Raw genomic sequence first — 24,725 nt, 5'->3', positions numbered from 1 at the left:
TGTCTTGTCTACTGGCCAGACTTATTCCAGAGGTAAAGAGACATATCAATATCTATCTGTCTTGTCTAGCAGCCAGACTTATTCCAGAGGTAAAGAGACGTATCAATATCTATCTGTCTTGTCTACCGGCCAGACTTATTCCAGAGGTAAAGAGACGTATCAATATCTATCTGTCTTGTCTTGTCTACCGGCCAGACTTATTCCAGAGGTAAAGAGACATATCAATATCTATCTGTCTTGTCTTGTCTACCGGCCAGACTTATTCCAGAGATAAAGAGACATATCAATATCTATCTGTCTTGTCTAGCAGCCAGACTTATTCCAGAGGTAAAGAGACGTATCAATATCTATCTGTCTTGTCTAGCGGCCAGACTTATTCCAGAGGTAAAGAGACATATCAATATCTATCACTCCTTTCTAGCAGCCAGACTTATTCCAGAGGTAGAATTATAACTGCTGCTGGTAATGAGACACTTTCTCATGCCTCTTTCACCTGCTCTGCTGTCATCCCTCAGACATAAATATGCATCCCTAATGGCACCCTATTCGCTATATAGGGCACTACTTTGTATTACTAGTACTAAAGGTAAGTGCACTATAAATGGAATAGAGTGCCATTTGGTACACAACCCCTAACAGTGGTGACATCAACCGGTTTAATGGCAGATCTGAGAATATCTCTATGGAGAATCATTTACAATTCACCACATAATCTAGCTAAGAGTACCTTACGTGGGTTTACAGACTCTTTAAGCTTCAGGGCTTCGCTGAAGCTTATTTCAATCCTGTGGTGATTATCCACAACAACCCCCACACCACACCACATTCCCAGAACAACCCAAGACAATAGTATTTTCTACTCTTGATGAAATGATGACACTGTGGTCCAATCTGTTTCAGATGTGACAGTCCAATACAGAGCACTGAGCCCAGTTTGGCATTACTCATCTCATCTCCCCTCCAGCTCTCCAGATGAATAGAGACTAACAGACTTACAGACTAACAGACTTACAGACTTACAGACAACAGACTTACAGACTAACAGACTTACAGACTTACAGACAACAGACTTACAGACAACAGACTTACAGACAAGAGAAAACAGACTTACAGACAATATATAACAGACTGACAGACCAACAAACTAACAGACTAACAGACCTACAGACCTACAGACCTACAGACCAACAGACTAACAGATTTACAGACCTACAGACCAACAGACAAACAGACTTACAGGCAACAGACTTACAGACAAGAGAAAACAGACTTACAGACCTACAGACCTACAGACCTACAGACCAACAGACTAACAGACTAACATACCTACAGACCAATAGACTAACAGACCTACAGACCTACAGACCAACAGACCTACAGACCTACAGACCAACAGACTAACAGACAACAGAAGCTGAATAATATGTCATCCTTCCCCTCCCCTGTACTGTGAAATCTTAGTGGACAGAGACTAGTGTCCATCTATCCACAGAGCTACACCCTACTAGTATGAATAAAGACTAACTGAGACTAGTGTCCATCTATCCACAGAGCTACACCCTACTAGTATGAATAAAGACTAACTGAGACTAGTGTCCATCTATCCACAGAGCTACACCCTACTGGTGTGAATAAAGACTAACTGAGACTAGTGTCCATCTATCCACAGAGCTACACCCTACTAGTATGAATAAAGACTAACTGAGACTAGTGTCCATCTATCCACAGAGCTACACCCTACTAGTATGAATAAAGACTAACTGAGACTAGTGTCCATCTATCCACAGAGCTACACCCTACTGGTGTGAATAAAGACTAACTAAGGCTAGTGTCCATCTATCCACAGAGCTACACCCTACTAGTATGAATAAAGACTAACTGAGACTAGTGTCCATCTATCCACAGAGCTACACCCTACTGGTGTGAATAAAGACTAACTAAGGCTAGTGTCCAACTGCAGTTGTAGTGGGAAGTTTACATCCACTTAGGTTGGAGTCATTAAAACTTGTTTTTCAACCACTCCACAAATTTCTTGTTAACAAACTATAGTTTTGGCATGTCGGTTAGGACATCTACTTTGTGCATGACACAAGTCATTTTTCCAACAATTGTTTACAGACAGATTATTTCAATTATCATTCACTGTATCACACTTCCAGTGTGTCAGAAGTTCACATACACTAAGTTGACTGTGCCTTTAAACAGCTTGGAAAATTCCAGAAAATGCTGTCATGGCATTAGAAGCTTCTGATAGGCTAATTGACATCATTTGAGTCAATTGGAGGTGTTCCTGTGGATGTATTTCAAGGCCTACCTTCAAACTCAGTGCCTCTTTGCTTGACATCATGAGAAAATCAAAAGAAATCAGCCAAGACCTCAGAAAAAAATTGTAGACCTCCACAAGTCTGGTTCATCCTTGGGAGCAATTTCCAAATGCCTGAAGGTACCACGTTCATTTGTACAAACAATATTACGCAAGTATAAACACCATGGGACCACGCAGCCGTCACACCACTCAGGAAGGAGACATGTTCTGTCTCCTAGAGATGAATGTACTTTGGTGAGAAAAGTGCAAATCAATTCCAGAACAACAGCAAAGGTAGTTGTGAAGCTGCTGGAGGAAACAGGTACAAAAGTATCTATATCCACAGTTAAACAAATCCTATATCGACATAACCTGAAAGGCCGCTCAGCAAGGAAGAAGCCACTGCTCCAAAACCGCCATAAAAAAGCCAGACTACGGTTTGCTACTGCACATGGGGACAAAGATTGTACTTTTTGGAGAAATGTCCTCTGGTCTGATGAAACAAAAATAGAACTGTTTGGCCATAATGACCATTGTTATTTTTGGAGGAAAAAGAAGGAGGCTTGCAAGCCGAAGAACACCATCCCAACCGTAAAGTACGGGGGAGGCAGCATCATGTTGTGAGGGTGCTTTGCTGCGGGAGGGACTGGTGCACTTCACAAAAGAGATGGCAGGAAAATTATGTGGATATATTGAAGCAACATCTCAAGACATCAGTCAGGAAGTTGAAGCTTGGTGCAAATGGGTCTTCCAAATGGACAATGACCCCAAGCATACTTCCAAAGTTGTGGCAAAATGGCTTAAGGACAACAAAGTGATGGTATTGGAGTGGCCATCACAAAGCCCTGACCTCATCCTATAGACAATTTGTGGGCAGAACTGAAAAAGTGTGTGCGAGCAAGGAGGCCTACAAACCTGACTCAGTTACACCAGCTCTGTCAGGAGGAATGGGCCAAAATTCACCCAACTTATTGTGGGAAGCTTGTGGAAGGCTACCCGCAACGTTTGACCCAATTTAAACAATTTAAAGGCAATGCTACCAAATACTAATTGAGTGTATGTAAACTTCTGACCCACTGGGAATGTGATGAAAGAAATAAAAGCTGAAATAAATCATTCTCTTTACTACTATTCTGACATTTCACATTCTTAAAATAAAGTGGTGATCCTAACTGACCTAAGACAGGGAATTTTTACTAGGATTAAATGTCAGGAATTGTGAAAAACTGAGTTTAAATGTATTTGACTAAGGTGTATGTAAACTTCCGACTTCAACTGTGTCCACAGATCTATACCCTACTAGTTTGAATAAAGTATATCTTCTCTGAGCCAGGATAAGTCTTTTCTCCCGGAAAAAAAACGTACTCTCATGTGGGATTGTTTGTTGCAAAAACGCATAAATCCTCAACGTCTGGTTCTAATATTCTGACTTCGCCTGTATTTCTTATTTTAGTTTCAACAGCTTTTGACAAATGTTAGCAGCCTCAGTTGCAGTGTGGAGGGGAGGAGATGAGAGGAGAGGTGGAGAGGAGGAGAGGAAAGGAGAGGAGAGGAGAAGTAGGAGAGAAGGAGAGGAGAGGAGGAGAGGAGGAGAGGAGGAGAGAAGAGGAGAGTAGAGGAGGAGAGGAGGAGAATGGAGAGGAGGAGAGGAGGAGAGGAGATTAGGAGAGGAGAGGAGGAGAATGGAGAGGAGAGGAGGAGAATGTAGAGGAGAGGAGAGGAGAGGAGAGGAGAGGAGAGGAGAGGAGAGGAGAGGAGAGGAGAGGAGAGGAGAGGAGAGGAGAGGAGAGGAGAGGAGAGGAGAGGAGGAAATGAGAGGAGGAGAGGAGGAGAATGGAGAGGAGGAGGAGGAGAGGAGGAGAGAAGAGGAGAGAAGAAGAGGAGAGGAGAGTAGAGGAGGAGTAGGAGTAGGAGAGGAGGAGAGGAGGAGAATGGAGAGGAGGAGAGGAGGAGAGGAGATTAGGAGAGGAGAGGAGGAGAAGAGGAGGAGAATGGAGAGGAGAGGAGGAGAATGTGGAGAGGAGAGGAGAGGAGAGGAGAGGAGAGGAGAGGAGAGGAGAGGAGAGGAGAGGAAGAAATGAGAGGAAGTGAGGAGAGGAGCAGAGGAGCAGAGGAGGGGAGGACAGGAGTAAGAGAGGAGAGAAGGAGAGGAGGAGAGTAGGAGAGTAGGAGAGGAGGAGAGTAGAGAAGAGAAGAAAGGAGAGGAGGAAAGGAGAGGAGAGGAAGAAATGAGAGGAAGAGAGGAGAGGAGGAGAGGAGAGGAGAGGAAGAAATGAGAGGAAGAGAGGAGAGGAGGAGAGGAGGGGAGGACAGGAGTAAGAGAGGAGAGAAGGAGAGGAGGAGAGTAGGAGAGTAGGAGAGGAGGAGAAGAGAGAAGAGGAGAGGAGAGGGCTTAATAATGTGTTATATTCCCTCCAGGCTCCAGGTACACTAAGCCATATATGTGCAGACTGGAATGCATCCCAAATGGCACCCTATTTCCTATATAGTGCACTGCTATTGACCATGTCCAATATTGCTGGCCAAAAGTTATGCGTCCAGTATAGCAAAAAAAAATTATATATATAAAAAATAAAAAATAATCTTCCTTTTGCAACGCCCCCAGTGTATCTCCTATGTAAGACACTCACCATATACAAACAGCACATATTCTGCTCCACTGGTCCCCAGGTAGTTACTGGCCTCACAGCGATACGTGCCGTTGTCTGTCTTGTTGAGGGAGGTGATGGTGAGTTCTCTGCCCTCTACGATCATCCTCTCTACATCAGGAAGCTCCCCTCCATCTTTAGACCACAACACTGGCTCTGGTCTGGTGGAGAAAACACAACACAAGACATCACAACAGACACCACAACAGTCACTGCAACAGTCACTGCAACAGACACCGCAACATACACCACAACATACACCTAAACAGACATCACAACAGACATCACAACAGACACCACAACATACACCACAGCAGACACCATAACAGACACCACAACAGACATCACAACATACACCACAACATACACCTAAACAGACACCACAACAGTCACTGCAACAGACACCACAACAGACACCACAACAGACACCACAACAGTCACCGCAACAGACACCACAGCAGACACCACAACAGACACCACAACAGACATCACAACATACACCACAACATACACCTAAACAGACACCACAGCAGACACCACAACAGACACCACAGCAGACACCACAGCAGACACCACAACAGACACCACAACATACACCACAACATACACCACAACATATACTACAACAGACACCACAACAGACACCACAGCAGAAACCACCACCACAGACACCACGACAGACACCACAACAGATACCACAACAGACACCACAACAGACACCACAGCAGACACCACTGCAGACACCATTGCAGACACCATATCAGACACCACGACAGACACCACGACAGACACCACAACAGACACTACAACAAACACTGCAATAGCCACCATAACAGGCATCACGACAGGCACCACAACAGACATCACAACAGACACACCAGCGGACATCATAACAGTCACTGCAACAGACACCACAGCAGACACCACAACAGACACCACAACAGACATCACAACATACACCACAACATACACCACAACATACACCACAGCAGACACCACAACAGACACCACAACAGACACCACAACATACACCACAGCAGACACCACTGCAGACACCACATCAGACACCACATCAGACACCATTGCAGACACCACATCAGACACCACGACAGACACCACGACAGACACCACAACAGACACTACAACAAACACTGCAATAGCCACCATAACAGGCACCCTGACAGGCACCACAACAGACACCAGAGCAGACACCACAGCAGACACCACAACAGACACCAGAGCCGACACCATAACATACACCAAAACAGACACCGATGTAGACACCACATCAGGCACCACAGCAGACACCACAACATACACCAAAACAGACACCACAGTAGACACCCAAACAGGCACCGCAACAGACACCACAACAGACACCACAACATACACCACAACAGACACCACAACAGACACCACAACAGACACAACAACAGGCACCGCAACAGACACCGCAACAGACACCACAACAGACACCACAACAGACACCACAACATACACCACAACAGACACCACAACAGACACAACAACAGGCACCGCAACAGACACCGCAACAGACACCACAACATACACCACAACAGACACCACAACAGACACCACAACAGACACCACAACAGACACCGCATCAGACACCACAACAGACACTACAACATACACCACAACAGACACCACAACTGATACCACCACTACACAGCTGGTTGACATAATCAAAGCTTGATGATGAGTTATTATTTGAACCAGCTGTGTAGTTCTAGGGCCAAAAACCAAAACGTGCATCCCTTGGGGAGTTTGGACCTAGTGTCTCAGAGTAGGAGGGTTGATCTAGGATCAGGTCCCCGTCCGTCCGTCCATGCCATCTTATTCATTGTGATCTGAGACGCTTATTATTACATACAGCCCCAGGGCAACGCCATCAAACTGACAGGGATAGGTGTTTTAATAAGGATAGGTGTTTTAATAAGGACAGGTGTTTTAATAAGGACAGGTGTTTTAATAAGGACAGGTGTTTTAATAAGGACGTTTTAATAAGGACAGGTGTTTTAATAAGGACAGGGGTTTAATAAGGATAGGTGTTTTAATAAGGACAGGTGTTTTAATAAGGACAGGTGTTTAATAAGGACAGGTGTTGTAAGGACAGGTGTAGTAAGGACAGGTATTTTAATAAGGACAGGTGTTTTAATAAGGATAGGTGTTTTAATAAGGACAGGCATAGTAAGGACAGGTATAGTAAGGATAGGTGTTGTAAGGACAGGTCTAGTAAGGACAAGTGTTTTAATAAGGACAGGTGTTTAATAAGGATAGGTGTTTTAATAAGGATAGGTGTAGTAAGGAAAGGTATTTTAATAAGGATAGGTGTTTTAATAAGGACAGGTGTTGTAAGGACAGGTGTAGTAAGGATAGGTGTTTTGATAAGGACAGGTGCTGTAAGGACAGGTATTGTAAGGACAGGTGTTGTAAGGGTAAATGAAAGTCTGCTGGGACCGAGAGCTTGACATTCTAAATGACCGACATTATCCTGTTCTCACTGTCTTTACTAAATTACTGACATTTACCCTGTTCTCACTGTCTTTACTATGACTGACATTCACCCTGTTCTCACTGTCTTTACTAAATTACTGACATTTACCCTGTTCTCACTGTCTTTACTATGACTGACATTATCCTGTTCTCACTGTCTTTACTATGACTGACATTCACCCTGTTCTCACTGTCTTTACTAAATTACTGACATTTACCCTGTTCTCACTGTCTTTACTATGACTGACATTTACCCTGTTCTCACTGTCTTTACTATGACTGACATTATCCTGTTCTCACTGCCTTTACTATGACTGACATTCACCCTGTTCTCACTGTCTTTACTAAATTACTGACATTTACCCTGTTCTCACTGTCTTTACTATGACTGACATTATCCTGTTCTCACTGCCTTTACTATGACTGACATTCACCCTGTTCTCACTGTCTTTACTAAATGACTGACATTCACCCTGTTCTCACTGTCTTTACTAAATGACTGACATTTACCCTGTTCTCACTGTCTTTACTAAATGACTGACATTCACCCTGTTCTCACTGTCTTTACTAAATGACTGACATTCACCCTGTTCTCACTGTAGTTTCATCTTATGTAGTTTCTTACAATAACCTTCTGTTCCTTTAAATAATATTTATCTCAAAACTGTGATTTCGTTTAAAAAAAGTGTCCGGTGATTTGGTCAACGCTGTCAGATGTCTTCAAATCCTGGATTAGTCAGGATTCAGCTACATCATAAGGAATGCTTATTCATGTCCTCATTACATTTGTCCAACAATACCACTCATGGTCTGTAAAGTTCTCAACTTTTGATAGATTTAAACAAACAATATTGAAATCACCATAAACCATAAACGGTCAACTCCACATGCCTGATAGAATAATACAGGATATAAATATTGGTTGAAATATGTTTATTTTAATTCAGTTTTAGAGTTATAAAGCAAATGAGGAAAAATAAAAGTACTACTGTGTTTACCACGTAATGTTTTTATTGGGGATTTTCAAATGAATACTTTTCCATATTTTACAAATGTTTGTACTGAACTTTGATTTTTAGAGGCTTTATGTACTTCCCCAGAATTAGATGAACTTGTGGATAATATTGTAATATCTCTATGTCCAGTTTGAAAGAAATTGCTAACTGGCACTAGCGCAATTGCTAACTAGCATTATACCCATAGACTTCCAGTCATTGCGCTAATGCTAGTTAGCATTGGCTCGCAAAACTCCCTCTAACTTCCTTCATACTAGACACAGAGACATAAAAATGGTATCCATGAGTTCATCTGTCTCTGGAGAAATTGCCCAAATCCCAAAGTATCCCTTTAAAGTTCCAATGCAGCCATTTAAAAAAAATCTCAATATCAAATCATTTCTGAGTAACAATTAAGTACCTTACTGTGATTGTTTTCATTTATAATGGTCAAAATAAACATAAAATATTGTCTTAGTAAAGAGCAATTTATCAACCAGTAATTTTCTTGGACTGTCTGGGAGTGGTCTGAGTGGGGAGGGGAAAACTGAAAACGAGCTGTTATTGGCAGAGAGGTTTGGATCTCTCTTTCTTATTCGTCTTTGTTTTTGACCTTTTGAACTATTGGAGTATTTGCTATGCTAGACGTTAAGGGACAATGTTTGCTTCATAAATGTGGTTTTATGTTCTGAATCTAAAAAAACATGCCAAAATGCTAATGAAAATTAACGATGCAGCATTATACAGCGCTATAAACCTAAACAAAAATAAATGTGGAGATTTGTATTACATACTGTAGTTGAATAATCTAATGTTAGATAGCCCCCTTTTTTTGTTGTTCAATTTTCGCCTAAATGACATACCAAAATCTAACTGCCTGTAGCTCAGGCCCTGAAGACAGGATATGCATTTTCTTGGTACCATTTGAAAGGAAACACTTTGACATTTGTGGAAATGTGAATTGAATGTAGGAGAATATAAAACAATAGATCTGGTAGAAGAAAGTACAAAGAAAATACCAAACGGGTTTTTCTACTCCCATCTTTGAAATGCAAGAGAAAGGTCCCAGTTCTAGCCATCACTATGTTTGTAATTCCGATAGTGTCCCGAAGATGGCAGCAGTGTATGTGCAAAGTTTCGGATGGATAACTTGAAGTATGAGTGAACTACAAGACTTTTAGTGTGAAGTCCCCAGCTACATTTGGGCAAATCGTGAAGGAGACATTCACATTCATATTACATTTTTCTGCAAGTATATCGTCAAATCTGTATACTTGGACTTTGATTTAGCTTTCCAAGTATTAGTAGCCATATTATAAGTTCAACATTTGCAAAACAACCAGTTTTCATATCTTCATAACTCTGAATATCGTTATAATTTTTGTCCAAAATAAAAAGGCATGCTGTCGTACAAAGTTAGTAGCTACATTTTACGACATATACATCGTTTCCGGATACTCCCATAAAGCCCAGCTCATTGGCCATCTAGCTAGCTTTGTTTGACCCTGTTTGGTGCTTCTTTGACAAAGATACAGTCGTTCAAGTGACGACCGCGACCGTCATCGGCGTGCCATGAAGGCGTTGCTCTCTGACCAAATATGGTGTCCTATAGGATATACTACACCCCTAATGATATAGGGAAGTCTTGTTACCTTCTAGGATCTCTGAGGAATACATACGAATGCGATTTGACTGGTTGAAACAACGTTTTAGGATGAGATTTTCACAGATTCCTTTCTTTGCAAATTGAACGAATGGAAATACAAAATCGATCGTGCATGATATATGGACCTTTTTAGGATATGAAAAAGGATTTTATCTAACAAAACAACACTGTTAGACTGTTATCTCTGGGACCCTTTGTATGATAAATCAGAGCAAGATTTCAGAATGTAAGTACACATTTTACCTTCAGAGGTGAATTTAGCAAACCTGTCGCGGTGGAAAAAGTGTTTTGCTGTTAGGAGCTCTCCTCAAACAATAGCATGGCATTTCTTTCCGCAGTAATAGCTATTGTTAATTTGACAGTGCAGTTATATTAACAATAATTTAAGCTTTCAGACGATATAAGACACTTATATGTACCGACATTTGTTGTTTCTCTAAAATCTGTGATGTTGACAAAAGGCGCTGCATGATTTACAACTGTCCCGTTGACGGGACGCCGATCGCTATTAAACACTTGTTGGACAATAAATGTAAAAATGAAATACCTTTTATGGTGTATGACTGAGTAGACTTAAATTCAGTTAGTTGCATTTTATGATTGAAAAAAAATATATAAATTAGGTTGTTACTTTACATTTGTATTTTTTACATTTTTTATTTATCCTATATTTAACTGATGTGATAGCTGATACTTTGGTCTGACAAAATATATATTTAAAATTATATTAATATACATTTTTGATGAGTTTATTTCAACTTTATATTGAAATACTAATAATAATACTTGGGAATGCCAATGTAACAGCCAATTTGTACTCCTATGTCTACTGCCGCTGTAAAAACAAGTCCAACTCATTATTTCTGTATGAAGCTAAAGGTCTCTTCCTTCTATTGGGCTGCAATGATTTCTGTCACAGAGAATGCGTTGCAAATGGCACCCTATTCCTTAGTGCACTACTTTTAACCAGGACTCTCTGATCAAATGTAGTGCACATTATAGGGAATAGGGTTCCATTTTGGGGAAAAAACCTCTGTGACCTCACAGACACAATTTTTTAAAATTATTTTTGTGAAAAATAGGAACAAGAAATGTAATTCAATACATTCAAGTGTACAGAGTTTTAGAAATGTCACTGTGTTTGAGAAACATTATGAATCATGCTGCCTGCAAGGTGCACGCGTGTGTGTGTGTGTGTGTGTGTGTGTGTGTGTGTGTGTGTGTGTGTGTGTGTGTGTGTGTGTGTGTGTGTGTGTGTGTGTGTGTGTGTGTGTGTGTGTGTGTGTGTGTGTGTGTGTGTCTCTCTATAATTACGACACATCAAACCCGTCCAGAGAGTGACTAGATTAATTTACATAGTGATGATAAAGGATTTCTCTCTAATTCTGTTGGAGGTATATGTGTAGTTTCTTAACATCAATAATTGGGGTACAGTTTTGTTTACAACTTACAGTGGAGTTGGATTTAGATGCGTAATCTAGTATAAAGCACAGGCTTATAGGGCCAGTTATTTACGAAGTTAAAAGTGTTAACGTATTCGGGAAAATATTAGGACCCCTTTCTCTTTTTCCACATTTTGTTACGTTACAGCCTTATTCTGAAAATTGATTCAATAATTTTTTTCCTTCATCAATCTATTCATAATGCCACGTAATGACAAAGGGAAAACAGATTTTTATTTTTTATTTTAGCAAATGTATTAAAAATTAAAAAACAGAAATGGCTTATTTACACAAGTATTTAGACCCTTTTGCTATGAGAATCGGAATTGAGCTCAGGTGCATCCTGTTCCCATTGATCATCCTTGAGATGTTTCTACAACTTGATTGGAGTCCACCTGTGGTAAATTCAATATGATTGGACATGATTTGAAAAGGCACACACCTGTCTATATAAGGTCCCACAGTTGACAGTGCATGTCAGAGGGGCGGCAGCGTAGCCTAGTGGTTAGAGCGTTGGACTAGTAACCAAAAGGTTGCTGGATTGAATCCCTGAGCTGACAAGGTAAAAATATGTCGTTCTGCCCCTGAACAAAGCAAGTAACCCACTATTCCTAGGTTGTGTTCTTGCCTAGTTAAATAAAGGTAAAATAAAAAAGGTCCCGATGAACACAGTGGCCTCCATCATTCTTAAATGGAAGAAGTTTAGAACCAACAAGACTCTTCCTAGAGCTGGCAGACCTGGCCAAACTGAGCATCAGGGGAGAAGGGCCTTGGTCAGGGAGGTGACCAAGAATCCGATGGTCACTCTGACAGAGCTCGTCTGTGGAGATGGGAGAACATTCCAGAAGGACAACTATCTCTGCTGCACTCCACCAATCAGGCCTTTATGGTAAAGGCCAGACGGAAGCCACTCCTCAGTAAAAGGCACATGACAGCACCTAAAGGACAGACCATGAGAAACAAGATTCTCTGGCCTGATGCAACCAAGATTGAACTCTTTGGCCTGAATGCCAAGCGTCACGTCTGGATGAAACCAGGCACCTCTCATCACCTGGCCAATACCTTCCCTATGGTGAAGCATGGTGGTGGAAGCATCATGCTGTGGGGATGTTTTTCAGCAGCAGTGACTGGGAGACTAGTAAGGATCGAGGGAAAGATGAATGGAGCAAAGTACAGAGAGATCCTTGTTGAAAACCTGCTCCAGAGCGCTCAGGACCTCAGACTGGGGCAAAGGTTCACCTTCCAACAGGACAACGACCCTAAGCACACAGCCAAGACAATGCAGGAGTGGCTTCGGGACAAGTCTCTGAATGTCCAGGCAGAGCCCGGACTTGAACCCGATCAAACATCTCTGGAGAGACCTGAAAATAGCTGTGCAGGGATTCTCCCCATCCAACCTGACAGAGCTTGAGAGGATCTGCAGAGAAGAATGTGAGAAACTCCCCAAATACAGGTGTGCCAAGCTTGTAGCGTCATACCAAAGAAGACTCAAGGCTGTAATCGCTGCCAAAGGTGCTTCAACAAAGTACTGAGTAAAGTGTCTGAATACTTATGTAAATGTGATAATTCAGTTTTTAATTTTTGCATATATTTTTCTTTGTCATTATTGGGTATTATGTGTAGATTGATGAGAAAAAACAACAGATTTAGTACATTTTAGAATAAAGCTGTAACGTAACAAAATGTGGAAAAAGTGAAGGGGTCTGAATTCTTTCCGAATGCTCTGTAAATGACCAACATGTGGAGTAGCCCCCCCCTTTGTTGCTACAACAGCCAACACTCTTCTGGGAAGGCTTTTCACTAGATGTTGGAACATTGCTGCGGGGACTTGCTTCCATTCAGCCACAAGAGCATTAGTGAGGTCAGGCATGGATGTTGGGCGATTTGGTCTGGCTCGCAGTCGGCGTTACAATTCATCCTAAAGGTGTTCGATGGGTTTAAGGTCAGGGCTCTGTGCAGACCAGTCAAGTTCTTCAAACACCGATCTTGACAAACCATTTCTGTATGGACCTCGCTTTGTGCACGGGGGGCATTGTCATGCTGAAACAGGAAAGGGCCTTCCCCAAAAGTTGGAAGCACAGAATCGTCTAGAATGTCATTCTTTGTCTTCACTGGAACTAAGGGGCCTTAACCATGAAAAACAGCCCCAGACCATTATTCCTCCTCCACCAAATTTTATACTTGGCACTATGCATTGGGGCAGGTAGCGTGCTCTTGGCATCCGCCAAACCCAGATTTTTCCGTGTTTCCACTGCTCCAGAGCTTTACACCACTCCAGCCATTGCTTGGCATTGCACATGGTGATCTTAGGCTTGTGTGCCGCTGCTCTGCCATGAAAACCCATTTCATTAAGCTCCTGACGAACAGTTATTGTGCTGAAGTTGCCTCCAAAGGCAGTTTGGAACCCGGTAGTGAGCGTTGCAACCGAGGACAGACGATTTTTACACGTTACGGTTTTCAGCGCTCGGCGGTCCCGTTCTGTGAGTTTGTGTGGTCTACCACTTCGCGGCTGAGCCGTTGTTGCTCCTAGACGTTTCCACTTCACAATAACAGCACTTTGATGGTGCCATGTTGAAAGTCAATGAGCTCTTCAGTAAGGCCATTATACCGCTAATGTTTGTCTATGGAGATTGCATGGCTGTGTGGTCGATTGTATACACCTGTCAGCAACGTGTGTGGCTGAAATAGCCGAATCACCTAATTTGAAGGGGAGTCCACATACTTTTGTATATATAGTGTAGCTAGTAACATCAGATTACATGTTAAGAGGTCTATCAATAGGATATACTGTCTAAATCCATTATTAAGTGATAGACCATGTACTTACAGTGGGTTCCCTTTGGAGACACACTCCAGTTTAAAGTACTGTCCTTCCTGAGGGATGATCACGGAGTGGGAGATCTCCACATGGGGGGCGTCTGGGACGAGAGACAAGAGACATTATGAAACATCATCCATACTAGTGACTGAAACATCCTGATCCTAGATCTGTGGTTGAGTTCATATCCAATGTAATATAAATGGTAGGATAGTTATTTTTTGGATATGTTTCTCAGGTTCCAGAACTCACAGTGGACCTCCAGGACCTCTGTGACCTGGTAAGGGTTGGAAGAAAGAGACACGTGCTCCACACTGCAGGTATAGGCCACCCCGTCATCACTCTGATCCACCTGCAGCTGCAGAGTGCTCTTCACTGTGAACGACTTTCCTGTGGCGTTGACCTCTTTAGTGCCTGTTAGATAGAAACACATAGACATTCTATTACATTCTATTACATTCTATTATTCTGTTCAGGAACTCTATTCCATTCTATTATTCTATTCAGGAACTCTATTACATTCTATTATTCTATTCAGGAACTCTATTACTCTATTCAGGAACTCTATTACATTCTATTATTCTGTTCAGGAACTCTATTCCATTCTATTATTCTATTCAGGAACTCTATTACATTCTATTACTCTATTCAGGAACTCTATTACATTCTATTATTCTATTCAGGAACTCTATTACATTCTATTACTCTATTCAGGAACTCTATTCCATTCTATTATTCTATTCAGGAACTCTATTACATTCTATTATTCTATTCAGGAACTTTATTACATTCTATTACTCTATTCAGGAACTCTATTACATTATATTATTCTATTCAGGAACTCTATTACATTCTATTACTCTATTCAGGAACTCTATTACATTATATTATTCTATTCAGGAACTCTATTACATTCTATTACTCTATTCAGGAACTCTATTACATTATATTATTCTATTCAGGAACTATATTATATTATATTATTCTATTCAGGAACTCTATTACATTCTATTATTCTATTCAGGAACTCTATTACATTCTATTACTCTATTCAGGAACTCTATTACATTCTATTACTCTATACAGGAACTCTATTACATTCTATTATTCTATTCAGGAACTCTATTACATTCTATTATTCTATTCAGTAACTCTATTACATTATATTATTCTATTCAGGAACTCTATTACATTATATTATTCTATTCAGGAACTCTATTACATTATATTATTCTATTCAGGAACTCTATTACATTCTATTATTCTATTCAGGAACTCTATTACATTCTATTATTCTATTCAGGAACTCTATTACATTCTATTACTCTATTCAGGAACTCTATTACATTCTATTATTCTATTCAGGAACTCTATTACATTCTATTATTCTATTCAGGAACAGCGTAGGAGTTAAAAACCTACAGGAGGGTATCTCTCCAGGAACAGGTTCGGAATATAAATGTGGAATCCTCCCCCTCTCCCTCTCATCCCTTTACTGTGAAATCCTCCCCTCTCCTCCATTTGTTTTAAGATAATCTTCCCTTTCTCATTCTCCCACTTGTCTCCGAGACCCATTCCATCCCCAAAACTTTTTCTCTTCTTCCCCCAGAAACAAGATTGATTTGTTTTGTATCTTCTATTTTCCTCGGGTCTCTGATGTCTTCTCTGTTTAGATAAGTGGCTCTTAACTTGAAACCTGTATTGAGCCAGGAGTCAGAAAGGAGGCAGGAAGAGTGTTTACGTGTGAGCTAGTGGGTTGGAGCGTTGCCCTCTGTCTGTCTGTCTGTCTGTCTGTCTGTCTGTCTGTCTGTCTGTCTGTCTGTCTGTCTGTCTGTCTGTCTGTCTGTCTGTCTGTCTGTCTGTCTGTCTGTCTGTCTGTCTGTCTGTCTGTCTGTCTGTCTGTCTGTCTGTCTGTATCTTGTCAAAGCCTTGTGCCTGTGTGTGCATGCATGAGCGGTAGTATCACCTCTCCAGATGTCTTCAGTTTGCCGCCTCTACGGTTCGTCCAGTTCAACTAGACAATATAAGCGACATTGATCCTCACAGATTAAATATGTTGGGGGGGGGGGAGAAAAATCCGCTATTTCGGTGAGTCTATTTTCATACCATGACATTGTTGTGATCTAATACTATCACGTGTTCAGTTTGTTTCTGCATGGTTCAAGAACACTTGACATTCTTACAGCAAACAAATCTCCACTACTATTGAATGTATTCCAATATGGGCCTTAAACGCTTTAATACAGCCTTTGCTTCAAGAGGCTGAAGGTTGTAGCTGTACAGTGATGTGCACTCAGGGTAGGCAATAATCCATCAAAAATAGCCTGTTATTGAAAAGCTAAATTAAAAATAAAATGATATATACATTTTCAAATATTTTTGTTGTTATCTAATATTTCTTTTCAATGAATCTAGTAGTTTTTAATGCTCAGAATGTACTAAAACTGCTTAAATCCTGAAGAGAGACGCCATGTCATGCATTGCCTACTTTCCCCTTTGTTGAAATCGCATTCAAATCACATTATGTGTCTGTTATTTGGCATAACATGTAGTCCGCTAGCTATTCATTCAATAGTTTAACAAGATAATGTGCTAGGTTAGCTTGTTTGTATAATACAACTGAGTGTGACTGAGTGTGACTGGGTGTGACTGGGTGTGACTGAGTGTGACTGAGTGTGACTGGGTGTGACTGAGTCTGACTGGGTGTGACTGAGTGTGACTGAGTGTGACTGAGTGTGACTGGGTGTGACTGAGTGTGACTGAGTGTGACTGAGTGTGACTGGGTGTGACTGAGTGTGACTGAGTGTGACTGAGTGTGCTACTTACATTTTTTGATATATTGGTCTTTAAGGCCACCTATCGGTTGTGGATGGCCACGGATGGCCACGGATAGCCACGAATAGCCACGGATAGCCACAGAAAGCCACGGATAACCACAGATTGCCACGAATAACCACGGATTGCCACGGATGGCCACAGAAAGCCACGGATAACCACGGATTGCCACGGATGGCCACAGAAAGCCACGGATAGCCACGGATAGCCACAGACGGCCACGGTCGTTAGAGTTGAGCTGTGTGATTTTGTTGGATGATGTGAAATATTCTATCTTTGGAGACTAACACCTGTGCATCACGGCTACATCAGTGCTAAAATGTGGTGAAAATTGTTTCTCAATTTTGGTAATAAGCCTAAGTCACTCTGGCTGTTGGTGCTATCTGGTATATGGTGAACTGGTGCTATCTGGTATATGGTGAACTGGTGCTATCTGGTATATGGGGAACTGGTGCTATCTGGTATATGGGGAACTGGTGCTATCTGGTATATGGTGAACTGGTACTATCTGGTATATGGTGAACTGGTGCTATCTGGTATATGGTGAACTGGTGCTATCTGGTATATGGTGAACTGGTGCTATCTGGTATATGGTGAACTGGTGCTATCTGGTATATGGTGAACTGGTACTATCTGGTATATGGTGAACTGGTGCTATCTGGTATATGGTGAACTGGTGCTATCTGGTATATGGTGAACTGGTGCTATCTGGTATATGGTGAACTGGTGCTATCTGGTATATGGGGAACTGGTGCTATCTGGTATATGGGGAACTGGTGCTATCTGGTATATGGTGAACTGGTGCTATCTGGTATATGGTGAACTGGTGCTATCTGGTATATGGGGAACTGGTGCTATCTGGTATATGGGGAACTGGTGCTATCTGGTATATGGTGAACTGGTGCTATCTGGTATATGGTGAACTGGTGCTATCTGGTATATGGTGAACTGGTGCTATCTGGTATATGGTGAACTGGTGCTATCTGGTATATGGTGAACTGGTGCTATCTGGTATATGGTGAACTGGTGCTATCTGGTATATGGGGAACTGGTGCTATCTGGTATATGGGGAACTGGTGCTATCTGGTATATGGGGAACTGGTGCTATCTGGTATATGGGGAACTGGTGCTATCTGGTATATGGTGAACTGGTGCTATCTGGTATATGGTGAACTGGTGCTATCTGGTATATGGGGAACTGGTGCTATCTGGTATATGGGGAACTGGTGCTATCTGGTATATGGTGAACTGGTGCTATCTGGTATATGGGGAACTGGTGCTATCTGGTATATGGGGAACTGGTGCTATCTGGTATATGGTGAACTGGTGCTATCTGGTATATGGGGAACTGGTGCTATCTGGTATATGGTGAACTGGTGCTATCTGGTATATGGTGAACTGGTGCTATCTGGTATATGGTGAACTGGTGCTATCTGGTATATGGTGAACTGGTGCTATCTGGTATATGGTGAACTGGTGCTATCTGGTATATGGGGAACTGGTGCTATCTGGTATATGGTGAACTGGTGCTATCTGGTATATGGGGAACTGGTGCTATCTGGTATATGGTGAACTGGTGCTATCTGGTATATGGTGAACTGGTGCTATCTGGTATATGGGGAACTGGTGCTATCTGGTATATGGTGAACTGGTGCTATCTGGTATATGGGGAACTGGTGCTATCTGGTATATGGGGAACTGGTGCTATCTGGTATATGGTGAACTGGTGCTATCTGGTATATGGGGAACTGGTACTATCTGGTATATGGTGAACTGGTGCTATCTGGTATATGGGGAACTGGTGCTATCTGGTATATGGTGAACTGGTGCTATCTGGTATATGGTGAACTGGTGCTATCTGGTATATGGTGAACTGGTGCTATCTGGTATATGGTGAACTGGTGCTATCTGGTATATGGGGAACTGGTGCTATCTGGTATATGGTGAACTGGTGCTATCTGGTATATGGTGAACTGGTGCTATCTGGTATATGGGGAACTGGTGCTATCTGGTATATGGTGAACTGGTGCTATCTGGTATATGGTGAACTGGTGCTATCTGGTATATGGTGAACTGGTGCTATCTGGTATATGGTGAACTGGTGCTATCTGGTATATGGTGAACTGGTACTATCTGGTATATGGTGAACTGGTGCTATCTGGTATATGGTGAACTGGTGCTATCTGGTATATGGTGAACTGGTGCTATCTGGTATATGGTGAACTGGTACTATCTGGTATATGGTGAACTGGTGCTATCTGGTATATGGGGAACTGGTGCTATCTGGTATATGGTGAACTGGTGCTATCTGGTATATGGGGAACTGGTGCTATCTGGTATATGGTGAACTGGTGCTATCTGGTATATGGTGAACTGGTGCTATCTGGTATATGGTGAACTGGTGCTATCTGGTATATGGGGAACTGGTGCTATCTGGTATATGGTGAACTGGTGCTATCTGGTATATGGGGAACTGGTGCTATCTGGTATATGGTGAACTGGTGCTATCTGGTATATGGGGAACTGGTGCTATCTGGTATATGGCGAACTGGTGCTATCTGGTATATGGGGAACTGGTGCTATCTGGTATATGGGGAACTGGTGCTATCTGGTATATGGGGAACTGGTGCTATCTGGTATATGGTGAACTGGTGCTTCATCAAAGTTAATTTGTGAGTAAACCTGGCTTGGATACTAGCCAGTGTCTACCCAGCCACCAACCTCACTGCAAGTCACTTTAGCTATGGCATTATGACATTATATCCATGAAGAGCTGCAATACAGTGAAAGACTTCTTTGATTTCTAACTCATCAGACAACCTACTGAGGAAGCATCAGACAACATAAGTCAAAGGCTCTGGTCTCTCTCTCTCTCTCGTAGAATAGAGGGATCTGATAGGAGATGAGAAAGCCTCCATCACTCTTTCCAGCCTCTCCACTCCTCTCCCCTCTCTGCCCCTCTCCCCTCTCTCCTGTCAGATCTCTCTCCCTCTCCCCCACTCTCCTTGCCACTTCCTCCTTTCCCCTCTCTCCCTGTCTCCCCTCTGTTCCCCTCTACCCTCTCTCCACGTCACATCTCTCCCAGTCTCTACCCTCTCTCCCCCTCTACCCTCTCTCTCCATCAGATCTCTCTCTCTCACTCTCTCCCCCTCTCCCCCTCTACCTTCTCTCCCATCAGATCTCTCTCCCTCTCCCCTCTCTCCCCCTCTACCCCTCTCTCCCCATCACATCTATCCCTGCCTCTCCCTTCTCTCCCTCTCTCCCTTCCTCTCTCCCTGTCACATCTCTCCCAGCCTCTCTCCTCTCTCCCCCTCTACCCTCTCTCCCCGTCACATCTCTCCCAGCCTATCCCCTCTCTCCCCCTCTACCCTCTCTCCCCGTCACATCTCTCCCAGCCTATCCCACCTCTCCCCCTCTCCCCTCTCTCCCGTCACCTCTCTCCCCCTCTACCCTCTCTCCTGTCACATCTCTCCCAACATCTCCCCCTCTCCCTGTCACATCTCTCTCTCTCTCTCTCCCTCTCTGCTCTTTCCCCCTCTCCCCTCTTCCCTCTCTCTCTCCCCCCCTCTCTCCCTCTACCCTCTCTCCCCGTCACATCTCTCCCAGCCTCTCCCCCTCTCCCCCATCACATCTCTCTCGCTCTCACCCTCTCTCCTTAACTCTTCCCCCTCTCCCATCTCTCCCCGTCACATCTCTCCCAGCCTCTCTCCTCTCTCCCCCTCTCCCCTTTCTCTCCCTCTCCCCTCTCTCCCCTCTATCCCCGTCACATCTCTCCCAACATCTCTCCCTCTCCCTGTCACATCTCTCTCCCTCTCCCCTCTCTCCCTGTCACATCTCTCTCCCTCTCCCCTCTCTCCCTGTCACATCTCTCTCCCTCTCCCTTCTCTCTCCCTCTCCCCTCTCTTCCCCTCTCTCCCTCTCTAACCTCTCTCTCCATCTCCCCTCTCTCCCCCTCTACCCTCTCTCTTCATCAGATCTCTCCCCCTCTACCCTCTCTCTCCGTCACAACTCTCTCCCTCTCCCCTCTATCCGCCTCTCCCCTCTCTCCCCCTCTACCCTCTCTCCCCATCACATCTCTCCCAGCCTCTCCCCTCTCTCCCCCTCTCTCCCCCTTTACACTCTCTCCCTGTCACATCTCTCCCAACATCTCCCCCTCTCCCTGTCACATCGCTCTCTCCCTCTTCCCTCTCTACCCTCTCTCCCCATCACATCTCTCTCCCTCTCCCCTCTCTCTCCCCATCTCCCCTCTCTCCCCCTCCACCCTCTCTCTCCGTCACATCTCTCTCCCTCTCCCTTCTCTCCGCCTCTCCCCCTGTTACATCTCTCTCCCTCTCCCCATCTCTCCCCTCTCTCCCTCTCTACCATCTCTCTCCTTCTCCACTCTCTCCACTCTCTCCCCCTCAACCCTTTCTCTCCGTCAGATCTCTCTCCCTCGCCCCTCTCCCCGACTCTCCCTCTCTACCATCTCTCTCCTTCTCCACTCTCTCCCCTTCTACCCTTTCTCTCCGTCAGATCTCTTTCCCTCTCTCCCCCTCTCCCATATCTCCCATCAGATCTCTCTCCCCTCTCTCCCCCTCTACCCCTTCTCCCCTCTATCCCCCGCTACCCTCTCTCCACTCACTCCCCAACTAGCCTGCAGCATCAACACAGCTGTCAGTCTGTGTCCTGAGGTGTCTTGCTGTGCCTGGTATATAGTGCTGCCAGCATCTCAGAGAGCATGGAGCACACAGCCAGGCAGACCTGGGTTCAAAAAAATACTTTATCTGACCTCGATTGAGCTTTCCTGAGAGAAAGAGAGAGTTGAATATGAAGACTGAAGATAACAGAAAGAGGTGTAATGTATTTCAACCTGAGGCCAGAGGAGCAAAGAATCCCTTTACTGTGTAAACCAAAGCTGACTCAGTTATCAAATGGCACCCTATGGGTCCTGGTCAAAAGTAGTGCACTATATAGGGAATAGGGTGCCAGTAGTGCACTATATAGGGAATAGGGTGCCATTTGGGATGATGCATTAGTTTACTCCTGAGGTGCTGACCTGTTGCGCCCTCGACAACTACTGTGATTATCATTTGACCCTGCTGGTCATCTATGAACATTTGAACATCTTGGCCATGTTCTGTTATAATCTCCACCCGGCACAGCCAGAAGAGGTGTTTTTCCCTAGCCACCGTGCTTCTACACCTGCATTGCTTGCTGTTTGGGGGTTTTAGGCTGGGTTTCTGTACAGCACTTTGAGATATCAGCTGATGTAAGAAGGGTTTTATAAATACATTTGATTGATTGATTAGATAATTCTCTAAGCTGGATGCAAAGGGCCCAAAAACAACCAGAAAAGCAGTGAGGGCAGTAATTGATCTATTACCTGAGTAAGGTGAGTGTGTGTGTGTGTGTGTGTGTGTGTGTGTGTGTGTGTGTGTGTGTGCGCGCACGTGTCTGTGTGTGTGTGCGTGTGTTCATGCACCTGCATTTGTGTAAAAGAATGTATTTCCCTAAACAGACCTCAAAACATTTGACTAAATGCTGTAAATGCATCTGTTGTTTATACATCACAACTAAATAGTAAATAGCACAAAGATATACTGGCTGCGTAAACAAATAGACATTTGGAATTGGAACATTTCATATAGATTGTGGGGGAAAGTAAAGCAATAGAGCGCGACATAAACGCTTCTGTTTTCTTATTACACCTGCTGTTACCGTAGCAACACTTTGTAGCAATTGACAGCTCACACTAAGGGGTGGCGATCTACCGTTGATCCGCCAATAACAACGCATGCTGCTCCCAGCAACAGACAGACAGACAGACAGACAGACAGACAGACAGACAGACAGACAGACAGACAGACAGACAGACAGACAGACAGACAGACAGACAGACAGACAGACAGACAGACAGACAGACAGACAGACAGACAGACAGACAGACAGACAGACAGACAGACAGACAGACAGAAAGAAAGAAAGAAAGAAAGAAAGAAAGAAAGAAAGAAAGAAAGAAAGAAAGAAAGAAAGAAAGAAAGAAAGAAAGAAAGAGAGAGAGAAAGAAAGACGGACAGAGAGGCATATACAGACAGTGAAACAGACGGACAGACAGATTTTATTGACATGTGTCTACTGTTTTGACACGTTCACATAGAAATGTAGTTAGCTACCCACACCGCACTCCTTGTGTGTGTGTGTGCATGTGCTTCTCAAATACAGCACATCTAATACTGGATAAAATCGTTTGTGTCAGTGGAGGAAGGGGAGAACCATACTCCTCAGTGAATTTCATACATTTTTTATACTTTTTAAATAAAACTATACTAAATACATAATATATATAATCACGTCACCAAATAATTGATTAAAACACACTACTTTGTAAATTAGTTCTACAGTAGCCTCAACAGCACTCTGTAGGGTAGCACCATGGTGTAGCCGGAGGACAGCCAGCTTCCGTCCTCGTCTAAGTACATTGACTTCAATACAAAACCTAGGAGGCTCATGGTTCTCACCCCCATTCCATAGACTTACACAGTAATTATGACAACTTCCGGAGGATGTCCTCCAACCTATCAGAGCCCTTGCAGCATAAACTGACATGTTGTCCACCCAACCAAAGGATCAGAGAATGAATCTAGTACTGAAAGCGTAAGCTACAGCTAACTACCACTGCAGTGTATAAAATGTGGTGAGTTGACTCAAAGAGTGAGAAAGAAAACAGTTGAACAGTTTTGAACAAATTAATTTCTTTCTAAATGAAGGAGAAGCAAGAGAAAAATAGAGAGAGAGAGAGAGAAATTCTTTTTCAATTTCAGGTCCACTTACTTACCGTTGAAGTCGGAAGTTCACATACACCTTAGCCAAATACATTTAAACTCAGTATTTCACAATTCTTGACATTTAATCCTAGTAAAAAATTGCCTGTCTTAGGTCAGTTAGGATCATCACCTTATTTTAAGAATGTGAAATGTCAGAATAATAGTAGAGAGAATGATTTATTTCAGCCTTTATTTCTTTCATCACATTCCCAGTGGGTCAGAAGTTGACATACACTCAATTAGTTCTTGGTAGCATTGCCTTTAAATTGTTTAACTTGGGTCAAGCGTATCGGCTAGCCTTCCACAAGCTTCCCACAATAATTTGGGTGCATTTTGGCCCATTCCTCCTGACAGAGCTGGTGTAACTGAGTCAGGTTTGTAGGCCTCCTTGGTCGCAACAAGCTTTTTCAGTTCTGCCCACAAATCTTCTATAGGATAGAGGTCAGGGCTTTGTGATGGCCAATCCAATACCTTGACTTTGTTGTCCTTAAGCCATTTTCCACAACTATGGAAGTATGCTTGGGGTCAATGTCCATTTGGAAGACCCATTTGCGACCAAGCTTTAACTTCCTGACTGCTGTCTTGAGATGTTGCTTCAATATATCCACATAATTTTCCTACCTCATGATGCCATCCATTTTGTGAAGTGCACCAGTCCCTCCTGCAGCAACAACATGATTCTGCCAACCCCGTGCT

The 24,725-nt window shown here is 43.1% G+C and overlaps 1 protein-coding gene across 2 annotated transcripts in view; it reads right to left on the bottom strand.

The window, feature by feature from the left end:
* Positions 1-24,725, bottom strand: part of cadm2b (cell adhesion molecule 2b) — a 447,462-nt gene that overhangs the window by 22,656 nt on the left and 400,081 nt on the right. For both annotated transcript variants that reach the window (XM_045704111.1, XM_045704112.1), the window contains 3 exons: positions 14,644-14,805; positions 14,401-14,491; positions 4,936-5,114 (listed from right to left, as the gene is read on the bottom strand). In XM_045704111.1, the coding sequence (XP_045560067.1) occupies positions 4,936-5,114; positions 14,401-14,491; positions 14,644-14,805 (432 nt within the window). The remainder of the gene's footprint in view (positions 1-4,935; positions 5,115-14,400; positions 14,492-14,643; positions 14,806-24,725) is intronic.

The sequence above is a fragment of the Salmo salar genome, chromosome ssa20 (assembly GCF_905237065.1).
Source record: "Salmo salar chromosome ssa20, Ssal_v3.1, whole genome shotgun sequence".
Taxonomy (NCBI): domain Eukaryota; kingdom Metazoa; phylum Chordata; class Actinopteri; order Salmoniformes; family Salmonidae; genus Salmo; species Salmo salar.
The sequence above is the reverse complement of the archived record's forward strand: the minus strand, read 5'-3'. Positions and strand labels throughout refer to the sequence as shown.